This window comes from Carettochelys insculpta, chromosome 2 (assembly GCF_033958435.1).
Source record: "Carettochelys insculpta isolate YL-2023 chromosome 2, ASM3395843v1, whole genome shotgun sequence".
NCBI classification, from domain to species: domain Eukaryota; kingdom Metazoa; phylum Chordata; order Testudines; family Carettochelyidae; genus Carettochelys; species Carettochelys insculpta.
Genome location: NC_134138.1, coordinates 129927556 through 129940260, shown reverse-complemented (window position 1 = coordinate 129940260; position 12705 = coordinate 129927556). Strand labels below are relative to the sequence as shown.

General features: G+C 41.8%; 1 protein-coding gene across 4 annotated transcripts in view; it reads left to right on the top strand.

Moving 5' to 3' along the window:
* EXOC2 (exocyst complex component 2) overlaps window positions 1-12705 on the top strand; it is a 193232-nt gene that overhangs the window by 41064 nt on the left and 139463 nt on the right. For all 4 annotated transcript variants that reach the window (XM_074985929.1, XM_074985926.1, XM_074985927.1 and 1 more), the window contains exon 6: window positions 1023-1147. In XM_074985929.1, coding sequence (XP_074842030.1) covers window positions 1023-1147 — 125 coding nt within the window. The remainder of the gene's footprint in view (window positions 1-1022; window positions 1148-12705) is intronic.

Sequence of the window (12705 nt, the reverse complement as noted above, 5' to 3'; positions counted from 1 at the left end):
ATTGTTAGACCAAGAGTACCCAGAAGAAAAGAGGTAAATACAAGTAATTATGTAGAATGGTACAGGGTAAGTGAATGTAGCTTGGAGCAATAGGGTGAAATTTAGAAAGGAAGAACTTGGGACCAGTATCAGCCAGCACTTCCTGGCCACGAGATCTATGTGGTGGAAAAACTCTCTTCTAAGAGAAATGATGGAAGCCACTCATTTGGGAACTAGATTATTTTTCAGACGTCTAGATATATATCATAGAGAACAATTCTTTGTTGGCAAGAATATGTATAAGGTAACATAACTCTTCCTTGTGATATGATAAAACTAGAAGATTTCCCTGTTGTTGCTTGGGTCCCTCAGGGAGGGCATGGAGCTGGCAGCATGGAGGGATGCAGGAATCAGGGTGAAGTAGGAAGGAGGGGCTCAGGACAGAGGTCTGGGATGAGAGGGGTGCAGGAGGCAGAGCAGGTGGTTGGGGATGTGTGGGGCTCAGGGCATGGGGCTGGGGGTTTGGGAGTACAGGAGTCGTGGTTGAGGGATGAAGAGGGGCTCGGAACAATGCATGGGGGATGCTGGAGTCAGTGCAAGGAACAGGAGGTATAGGAGTCAGGGCAGAGGGTTGGAAGATGTGGAGAACTCGCTAGGGTGGTGGGGCTGTGCTGCTCCCCCAGGCATGGCATGCTTGCTTGCCCCCCTGCGGTCAGGCAGGGGTATAACTGTCGCTGCTATCAGAACCCGCCCTTTCCATTTGATGTGAAAAAATTGGATCCCATTGTTCTGGCACAACTTGTTCCTTACCTTGCTTTAAGCTACAATAAGAAGGTGGTGTATAACAAATTTGGTGGTCCTAGCTCTTACCATTTAGGAGCTCTTGAACTAAGACTCGCAGACATCCAGAGACGCACACATGTTCAAAAATATATAGATACTCTACATTGCCATGTTTTGTGTGCTAATTTTTAATATATTACTGTGATGGTGTTAATCCTTTTTCATTGTATCAGTGTTAACCTGTCATTGTTTAATTTCAGTTTTGATCAGCTCAAAATGGCAGTTATGAATTTGAAGAAGCAGGCAAACAAGAAAAATGAGGGGAGCCTAGCATATGTGAAAGGTGGTCTCAGCACTTTTTTTGAAGCACAAGATGCACTGTCAGGTAAATTGGTTAATGACCATCTGCAATATAAAAAAAATTTATATGACAATTCTATTTTAACTTACTCATTTTAATGTAAAAATATATGAATGAAGAAGGAAAATAGATTGACAAATCTGAGATTCCAAATGGAGATGGTCGTAAGGTAGGACTGGCTGGCTAGATGTAGTAATTAGTAAAAGATGGGCACCAAAAATCCTTCTAGATGTCAAAGGTATTCTAGGAAGATTATATAATCCACAGTCTAAAATCCAGAAGAGCAAAAAAAAAAAAAAAAACACACTGAATCAGATCAGACAGAAAGAAGATAAATTTCAGACTTAAGGAAAATAGGAATAGACAGTCTTGGTGCTGCGATGCGTCTCAACCTGTGTTTAGATGGAAATGGTTTACACTTATGTACGGTGAGTTCTGGCTTGAGAAATCAGGCCAAGAATTTCAAAAAAAGGGACTCTAGTTTCTCAATTTTGGTATGAACAATTCGATAGGCATTATTTTCTGAAACCGGTGAGCACCCACCCTCCCAAAAGTATGGGTCTTTAAGGTGTTTCATGATGAGCATGCAAATCTGAGCATTCTCAAATCACTGTTCAGCTGAAAATCATGGACTAAAGCAGTTTTAATAAGTGGAATAGGAAAGAATATGCTGAAAAATCATTGAGAGGGCTTGTTACTTCCAACATCTGTAGCAAACGTTTTCTTACATGAAGAATGCTGGAAGGTTATGGGGTTTTTTCCCGTCCCTTTGGGAATCTGAAATCACTTGAGCGAATCTGAAATTCTAATTTGTAAATAATCCTAAATTTGAGTTGATGTGAAAATTGGGCTTTAAATCCTCAAGATTACAACCAAATCCATTTTGCTACAGAGATGATGTCCAAATATATTCCATTCCAGTTTGATAGTTCATGACACGCTTTCCTAACAACAACAAAACACAAGCCTGATGGATATATAGTAACTTTGAGTGTGACCTGTTGGAAGACTGTTTTGGGAATTCTCTTTTCTCTAAGGAAGACTGGATGGGGATTTACAGAATAATTAATGCATTATCATAATGTGTTTGGCTTTTCCGTAAGACCAAAAATCTGGTCAGCAGTGCTTTCTCTTGTCCCTTCTGAGTCCAAGCTCCTCAAAACTAGGATGGTGAAAGAAGAGGAAGCCAGGGAGCTAGCCAAACTACAGATTAATTTAATAGATATTAGTCAAAGAAGAGGAAATTTGCAAAGCATTATTTATTTCATTTTAAAAAGTGTCTGGAAACAAAAACAGTTGCTAGTATAGTACCATTCTGTATTTTTCAGCTGATATCCTGCAGCTTTTCAATAACCCCATTAAGAGTATTTAAGGGGCACTCGTTCTTTGCTTTCATTCCTGTTCATTTTAGGGGCATATCCCCCATCTAAAAAAGAAGTCTCAGTTGGCTCTTTTGTATCATAAGCACTATGAAATGAAAATAGAAGAGTACTCTAGATCAGTGGTCCCAAACTTTTCAGTGACACAACACGCTTCAATGAGACAATTCCACAACACACCCACTTTTTTCAGCTGAATTGATTACTTATAAACATCACATTTACTTACATTTACTGTGGTTACAGTCTTCGTAGAGAGGTTTGCCACATAGTTGTACATGCAACAAGCTAAACAAGAATCAAATGCACTAATGGCTTAAATTCAACACAACATAGACTGTCTTAGGCTGCGTCTATGCTACAAGATAAATACAGTATTTAATAAGTGTGAATGTTTAACTTCAATATTATGAATTTGAATAAAATGTCCCCAAAGCTTCTTGAAATTTGACCCACCTTTTTTCCATGTTGAATCTCCGCGTCCCCATTGCCCCACACAAGTTCAGCAGTGTGAGCACTGCATTGGGGGTACCTATCCCACAGTGCCTTAGCCCCACTTGCTTGTGGGCGTTTCATGTTGGAATCCCAGAATTCCAAGTAGTGTCCCAACATTCACTGCATCACTAACCATGAGAAAAAAGAACTGGAGATCATGCAGTTTCCTGCTGCAGCATTCCAGCGCAAGCATGGATCCACAAACACTCCAATTCATAGCACTGATTGCACAGTGTCTGTCATGCAATTTGTCCTTCAATTCCAAAGCGCAATGATTCTTGGCTATCCTACTGTTGGTGCTGCTGATGACTAGGATGGTTTGGAAGAGCAAATCTCCTAACTGTTGTCCAAGAACTCAGAGCTGGTGGCTGCCATGACTGCACTGGTGTCAGTGGAGCGGCAGTTTTGGACTCAAGAGACCAGCGTGCCCTGGTGGGACCACATCATTTTGGAGTCCTGGGATGACCAGCAGTGGGTGCAGAACTTGCTGATGTGCAATCCACCTTTATGGAACTTTGTGATGTGCTGGCACCCGCCGGAAGCACAGCAACACCAGAATGAGGCAGTCTTTAATGGTTCAGAAGCAAGTGGCAACTGCACTGTGGAAGTTTGCAACTCCGAACAGTTACCAGCCAGTGGTAAACCAGTTACAAGTGGGAAGATCTAGAGTGGGGTCCATAGTGATGGAGATGGCCCAGGCAATCTGTCGGCATCTCCTTAGGAAGACTGACACTGGGAGATGTACAGGCCATAGTGGATGGCCTTGCTTCCCAGGGTTTTCCTAACCGCTGTGGGAGAATAGATGGCATGCACATCCCCATCATGGCCCCGGACTACCTGGCCTTGAAGTATATTAATCGAAAGGGGTACTTCACGGTCATGCAGGGGCTGGTAGATCACAAAGGTCATTTTACCAACATCAGTGTTGGCTGGTCAGGGAGGGTTCATAATGTGTGCGTATCCCAAAATTCAGGACCGTACCGAAAGCTCCTGGATGGGACTTTTTTCCCCGATCAGAAAATCAAGATTGACAACATGGAGATGTCCATTGTTATACTGGGTGACCCTGCTTACCCTCTGCTTCTCTGCCTGCTGACACCCTACACAGGAGCCCTGGACCCCACCAAGGAAAACTTTAATCACAGACTGAGCAGGTGCAGAACGATTGTGGAATGCATTTTTGGACATTCAAAAGTGAGGTTGAGATGTTTATTGACCTGTTTGGACGTTTCTGAAGTTAATGGCCCCACCGTTGTTACAGCGTGTGCTGTTTTGCACAACGTATGTGAATCAAGGCAGGAGACTTGCCTGTCTTTCTGGAATTCTGAAGCAGAGGCCGTAGGCAGGGCTTACTCGCAGCCATCTTGACTGCTATCCACCAGTAGCCATGCTCAGGGTGCAGCAATAAGAGATGCTTTAAAAAACAGCTTCATGACTGTTGTGTAACACATATGCTACCTATGTATTTCTCTGCCATAATGCCAATAAATCATACTATGCCATAATGAATTTAATGCTTTTACTTGGTGGGAGCAGGTTGAGTTGTAGTAAATAGAATGTGGGGGGCAGCAGTGCCTTCAGCACCACTTCCTCCCCCAGCCCACTTGGTTCCCTCAGCTGCTAGTCTGCTGCAGACCAGGGAGTATCACTGGCCAGCTGTGCCTTCAGCGGCACTCCTCCTCCTCCAGCCTGCCCGTTTTGATTTGTGTTCCCTGCATCCCACCCACATTCCTGCAGGGCAAGCAATCACACTGAGCTCAAAGGAATGATTTTACTTTGAGGATAGGAGAGGGTTAAGTGTCTGGGAAAAGAAGCCTTCTCAAGGGCGCTTGAAGAGCCTTTTGAGCAGTGGCCCTTGGGACTGGAGAGGCAGGGTAGTCTTGCCTTCCCTTCCTGTGTGCAGGGACCCCAATGACAGGGGGTGGGCACTCTCTCCTCAGGGGACTCGACGCAGGGACCATGACGATGGGAGTGGGCAATCTTTCCTCAGGGGACTCCAGCCAACAGGTATCAGCTGCTGCCCTTCTGAGCTCGGAGTCTCTCTGCAACTGAGGACCTCCATCTGCTCAGTAACAGCTATTATGAGCTTTGCCACAACCTCGGTCTGCTTTGCTGCAACCTCACTCATCTTTGACAAATGCTGGTGCTGGAGGTCAAACATCCTCTCGTTAAAGTTACTTGACTCTGATGCCACTCAGCTGTACTGTAGTGTCACTGAGCATTGCCTTTGTCAGGTTTTTGTGCTCTGTCTCTGTATTTTCCATGTGCTGCAGGATCAGATCTTTCTTTCATCTTCTGGTTTTCTCTGGAACTCTGAGCACTAGGTCTGGAAAATGAAGATCAAAATTAAGGTACCATTCACATAATGTGCCTTGAAATGCACTGAATGTATCTTTCTGTGTACTATTACTGAAAGTATACTTTTAAAGGGTGGGACAGTAAATGTGCATTTCACTATACCTCACTTGCCATCACTTATCCAGCACATTGCTTGTGGACATGGGAAATTACAAGCAATTGGCTCTTTTGGTGGGAATGGGAATGTCTGCAAAGCAGGGGCAGCTGCCAGGTGTCCTGTAGCAGTGAAGAATGGACAGCTGCACGTGGGGCTTCGATGTACAATAAAAATAATGTGAAGAGGCTGTAAAGGGACATGGGAGGGGAAAAGCACAGCAGAGGAATCGGTATTCCTGTAAACTGAAAAGAAATGGTGCTTTGAAAGGAACATTGGAGGAGAAATGCCCAGCAGAGCCTGGCAGCTGTGTGGTGCCAGGGATTCCTGGAAAATGCAAAGAAACGGTGGAAAAGAAATGCTGGGGGAAAGGGACATGGGGTGTGAAAAGCACAGCGGAGCAAGGCAGCAGCAAGGCTCAGGGGAGTCATGAAAAATGAAAAGAAATGCTGGTTGGAAAGAGACATGCAGAGCGGAACCTCCACAGAGCCTGTATACCACATTGTGGGGTGGAGAACAGCGCACCTGCCGGCTGCTGCAGGCAAATGTAAAGGTGCAGGAAGCATTTTTTTTTTTTTTTTTTTAAAAAGAAAAAACCCACAGATGTGGGTTGCCGAAGAAGACGTCACCCTCATAAAACAGATATGGGTAAAGAACGGTTACTCCTGCTGTGTGATCAAAAGCCTGGAAAATCTGCTAAAATTCTCTGTGGTGCCATGACAGCAGGTCGCTATCTGGTTGCCTGGCATGGCGAGTTGTGCTACCATGGAAGCCGCAACAAGTCAGGCCTGCCCAAGAACCTTTTGGAAGAAAATCCAAGAGTGCCTGGTTGAGGCCTTCCAAGAGATCTCCAAAAAGGAGAAGCGCTCCATTCCAGGAAACATTAACACATTGTTCTGAGGGGCACAGAAGCAAAGCTAGCACACCTGTACTTATACACAACCCTATAGCTATACCCACCCCCAGCCTGCTTCTAGCATGCAAAATAAATATTCACCCAAACCACTTATTCCAGGTGGTTCTGTGACCGGCATGGAGGGGAATGCCATGAAGGGGCCCATCGTGGAGGGGACCAGTTCCACGTTGATGGTGAGGAGCTCTGAGCTGTCTGGAACAACTTCCTCTATCCCCTGCTCATTGCTGCTTTCCTCCTTTCCATTGCTCTCTTCCTCTGGGCCACCCTGCTCCTCCAGGCTCATCCCAAACTCCATACTAGGGCTTCCACAAGTGTCGTAATTCAGTCCTGGCTCTGTGATAGCATGGCTCCCCATAAGCATGTGCAGCTTTTGATAATAGTGGCACGTCAGTGGGGCCGCCCTGACCATTGGTTGGCTTCCCGGACTTTTTATAGGCCTGATGGAGTTCTTTAACCTTCACCTAGCATCGCAGAGAGTCTGTGGAGTAACCTTGAGTGGCCATCTTGAGCACCATCTGATGATAAATGGCCGTGTTTCTCTTGGCTAACTGAAGACTCTTCGCCACCAATTGGTCTCCACAAATGGCAATGAGATCAAGAATCTTCTGATGGGTCCAATCTGGGGCTCTCTTGTGAGCCTGAGAAGTGCCAGTCAGATCACAATCTTGAGTGCTCATGATTTCAGTACAGGGCTACTGATGATTGCTACCAATACCGTGCGACGTGATGGGCGAAAGGATTTTTTCATAATGGGTGCCCTTTATGTTTGCAGGGTGCGGCTGCTAAATTCCAATTTTAATTTTATTTCATATTCAAATTCAATCCAAACTTCACAGGCTTACTTTGACCTCCTTCCTGTATGCCTGATAGCAGCGCACAATGAAGCGGCTATACTTGGAGGGTCACGGTGTAGCTTTATGGGATACAGACGGGACACTTCTGGAGGCTAACAAATTCAAATTAAGGGCATGGTGCTTCTACACTAGCCTTGATTAGAGATTTTAAATTTGAAATTGATGCTATGCCCATCCTGTAATATCAATATTTTGTAATCAGTGTTATGGCTCAGTAAATCAAGTTAACAGTATTAACTGTGAAGACAGTCACGTTTTAATGTCAAGCTAATGCCTTAAAATTCAAATTTATCTCATAGTGTAGATGCAGCCTTAGGCAGCAAGCACGGACACATTGTGAAAACTTGCTCAGTGCCGTGCTAGGGATGTTGAGGAAACAAGTAACCACTGAGAACAGGCTCCCCTCCTCACCAACCCACTGGGGCCAGGATGTGGCATTAAAGCACATCCTCGCTCCATCAGGCTCCTGCTTCCCCCTCTCCCCCCATCAGAGCAAAGAGTGGGGGCAGGTTCCCCGTCAGCTCATTTGGGCCAGGAAGCAGCATTTCAGCTGCCTCCTGGTGCAAACAGGGCCCTGTTGAGTTGGCATTTCCCCTCTCAGTGATTCTGCAAAGAGCCAGAGTGAGGGGGAAATTGACAAGATTTCATGGCACACGTGGACAGTTCTCACAGTGTACTGGTTGAAAACCACTGCTGTAGAACTTGGTGCTACTTTGTGCCTGTGATCAGTGACAAAGTTTGTGTTTTCCTCCCAGAGATCCTTAATGAGCATTCAAGAGGAAACAAGACTTGTAGTTTGTGTCAGTGTAAACAATGAATAAGAAAATCAGTGGGAGACAAACACCTCTGATGCTGAAGCAGTTGGAAATTAGCATCTTTAATGCTTTGAATCTCTCTTGCAGTCAGACCTCTTGCGTTAAAAGTGAAGGGTGTTTTATGTTTGATTTCTAAAACTACTTCTGTGAGAGGACACAATTAGAGCTATAGGGATAACTCTTTTTTGATTTGCTTGCACTTGCAAACAGTCAAAACCAAATTTCACTCAGCACAAAACATTTCCTTCCATTTTTGACTATATGCAAATGTTTTATTTTGACTGTTATCTAAATGTTTGTTTAAAAATAAAATTTTGAAGCAATTGTTTTGAACCAAAAATAAAAAAAAATTGTTTAAAAATAGCCAACACAAAATGTTTTTGAGAGGTAGAAGAAGGAGGAATAACAAAAATACTAAAAAAAAAAATACAATTTGGTGAAACTGGCAGAAATCTGAAAACTGCTTATGTCATCAAATGTTCACCTTTCATGAAAAAGGTTTGGTTGAAAAATTCCACTGGGCACTAGTTAGTCAGTCCATTTCCCAAGAATTCAGTCATCCTCTTTCCTCAGGGGACCGTCCCCAATGGCTCCTCATCCAGACTGTCCCAGTCCTGCTGCTGTTCTTTGACCAAGTCACTCTTTATCCAGCCACACCTAACTCTTCCCCCTGCACTCTGGCTTCTCATCAGATCTGTTTTGCCTCCACTTGTTCCCTCTTGGTACCAGTTCATTGCCCCATCATTACCAGTCTACTACAACCCAATACCCAGTTGTCTTGTCCACACCCATCAGCTTCCAATTCAGTCTCCTCTCTGTCACATTTCTTCTCCTTTTCTACTCCCGGCTGGTTTGGCTCTTGTCTCTCTGTGTTCAGATCAGGCAGTTCCCTCTGCATCAGTAGGAGGGAATTCAGAGTTCAGGAGGGAGAGCCTCCCTGTTTTCAGTTCCATTTCCTGACCAGGAAATGATACAGCCTGCAGCATCTCAATGTTGTGATTGCAGGGATAATCCTGCCCAAACTTCTGCTGGGCTGAGCAGGAGCATGCCAAGAATGGACAGACTCTTTGGAGATTTGACTGTTTAACTCTAGCGTGTATTTATGAGTGTGTGCAAATAGCAAAATTTTCAGAGCATGTAACTTGGCCAAATTATGGTTGGATTTGAGCAGAGCAGGGGAAAAAGTGCATCCATAATAGAGAGGCTACCGTTTGACCAAATTTCAAGTTCCTGCATCCAAGCATGGGGGTACTTCAGTTTCTCAGTTTATCAGAATTTTTAACATGGGGAAAAAACACCTTGTTTTTCTCTATGCTGATGCTCAGAAATGGCTGAACCATATGGCCAAAATTTCCAAAAACATGCGTACTGAGTCAGAGACCTGACATGGAACATTTCAGCCCTATCTCTACATCAGATTTATTTGTATCAAATTACAGAGCATCATTAAACTTAAATGTTGGAGTACCTTATTTTTATTTGTTGTTGTAAGTTATATAGGATTTATTTGCATATAGAGTTATAAAGCTGGCGATGTCGTTCCGTGCAAGTACAATGGAATTTCCATTTAATGTTTTCCCTCTTCTACGTTCTACACACCTCGTTTGTTTTTAAACCAAGATACATCTCAAACAACTGATACTTTGCAGTTGAAATGAAACTTCAACATAATCCTTAATAAGGAATATAATCTTGATCCTGCAAACTGTTTTACAGTATAGATGTTACTCTATAGAGCTGTCAAAAATTATAGAAACTAGAAAGAAAAAATACACATTAACTCACATCTAGTCCATCTCCCCTGTCAATAGTCTAAATGTCGTTTGTTTATTGAATTCCCTCGGCTTCCTGACAGGAAATCCATTAGATTGTGGAATAGCCTCCCCATAGGAGGCATTCCTTGATAAAGTAAATTTTCCCGATTAGTTTTTTCCCCAATGCTCGTATAGTATCCCCAGTTTTCTCCCAGACTTTGTTTACCTCCCTCAATTATTTATAAACTTATAAATTTATAAACCTTATAAAATTTGACGACCTTTTATTCTTTTTTAACAGTTACCTGCTTTTAGTTCATTTTATTTTTCCTTTTAAGTTGATCTTTCCTAATCAGCAGTCATTTTTGCTTTGTTTTCTTGAACTCTCTAATTTCTTGTGAAACCTACAATATTAAGAAACCACCACAATTCATGGTAAAATTTCAGAGAAATAATTTATTTAAAATATGTATATATTGTTTTTTCATTTCACTATATTTGCTGTATTTTGTATTGTCATTTAACTACATAGTGGAAGAACAAATGTGTACATTTGTAAGCTTACATTTTTTACAGTGTTTAAGATAAAGAGCCAGATCTTGCATACAGCTATTCACTGAATTTAGTGTGACAGTTCTTGTTGGTAAGGGCTTGCAAAATTGGACTCAGATTTATAAAATACAATGTCACATCTGATTAAATCTTTAACTCAATTTTAATGTATCTTAAAAAAAATTGTACCAAAAGCTGCTCAATACAGTGTAGAATTTGGAAAGTGCTCACTTAAAAAAAAAAACAAAAAACCAAGAGGTCAAGTCGTCTGGATGTATTGTTGTTTGGTTTAATTTCCTGGAAAATACGATTGCCTTATCAGATTCCCATGTCTCTTTGTCTGTTAGCTTGGCTGACAGTTTGACGGTAACTTTACTAGAGAAGAGATGTTCAACAGGAAGTTTGCTTTGTCAGCAAAATAAGGCTGAAAGCTGAGCTGAGGGGAACTAGGCTCACCTCAACTTGACCCATTTGTCATCATCAGTTCTGTAGCTGGTTTATTTCCTATAATACTAATGCTAACCTAGAAAGTAGCATTCCAAAGAGGGCTACTGTTCATATTGTTGTAAAGATAAAATGTTTTACTGACTTTGACAGCCTATGTACCACCATAAGATTCCAGACAGATAGTAATCTAATACATAATTTGAAAAACACTATTTAGAAACTTTAAACTGCAAGATTTCTTTTTAGTGAAGTACAGGTTAGAGGAATACACATTTGCCTTTACTGAAATACTCAAAATGCAAATGTGTGACAGACACTTATCATTCTTCCTACCATTTGGATATGCTGAAAAATTCTAAAATAAATCATAGTTTGAAATTATTATCCTGATTAGAACAGTTTTGTGCAGCTCATTTGGTGCAATTGTGCTGCAAAACTGGTTTAATTAGCTGTTGGAAGAACCTCTACTCTACTGGGGATCTGTGGGTTGCACAATTCCCCCTTATCCCTTGGCCCAGTCAGGGTGTGGCCAAGGAAAAGTGGGCCTGCACAGGGCATCGCTTTGCCCTCATGAACCCCGTTATTTATAACGGATCCTTGGTTCCCCAAAGAGTTAGAAAGCATTAGGTTACTTTAACTTGCATCTAGTGGCAGACCCAGGTCAGAATGATACCAATCTCAGGTAAGTGCAAAGGCATATTTGCAGATTACAGCATACACTGTTTTGCTTTCCCTAACCATGATTTGGGATGGACACAGCTACAACTCACCAGGGTACTTGTGATATTACTCCTGCTTAATCCAATTTTTCCAAAGCAAAAAAAAAAAAAAAAAAAAAAAAAAACAAACCACTGCATAGACATTCAGTTCTGACTCAGTCTACAGTCTTGGGAAACTAACAACTAATGTTTGCCTGCCACATAACGGTTTCCTCCTGTTGGAGAATCTGATGCTATCCAAGTATGTTGTAGGTATTTTCATGGCACACTAGTAATGCAACGGATGTTTGTCATGACCCAGGCATTCTAAGGTCCTACATTTTCTGTAGTTTTTAATTACACAATTCAATCTTTGTGACAGTATTACTCTGTTTTAAAAAAAAAAAAAAAAGACTAAATATACTGTCTGAGAAGGTAGAAGGGGAAATGTTCTTCTTTCTTGTCCATGTGCAGCCAAACTTTCAAATTTGGTTGTCTGATAAGAAAACCTAATTGTCAAATTTTCTCTCTTAAATTAAACTTTGTTGCTGCTGCTATAAAGTAATTATTTGCGTTCTGCTTGTTTTACTTTGGTCTGTGGTGCCAAAGTTAACCATTATTAGTTTGTTGTTTTTAGTGTGTCATTTACTAGGTTCCACATATTAATTTTTAGCCTCGATTTAATATGAATTCACGCTGATTAGGCGGAAGGATATTAAACTGAGACATTGTAATAATTCATTTTAAATCCAAATAAATCTTTTAAATATTGTATTAATGTAAATAATATTATGGACAATAATAATAATATAATATAATACTATAGTAATAATATGCATCTAGCTTGAAATGCTGATTTGTTCATACAGAATAGCACTAGTTTAGTACCTACCCTTGAGTAATTTTCTGTGATCATATCAGTGAATATTTTGTTCCTGTTCCCACATCCAGGTAGTACTGAATAGCCGGCCAAAGGTGTAAACCATCTCTTGTTATTCTTACCATGGTTGTATTTGAAGGCGAACAAAGTTTGGGGCCACATTATGCTGAGCAGTGTACAAGCAGAGTAAGAGGACGCTTGGGCCCTTCGCTAGTATTTATATCAAGTACTATAGCAATTCCTCATGGGAGCAGCGGGGAGGGAGACTTGTTTTTATTAAGGTCAGGCTGTATTACTGCTGCACTACAGGACTATGAAAACAAGACAAATGTATCCTGAA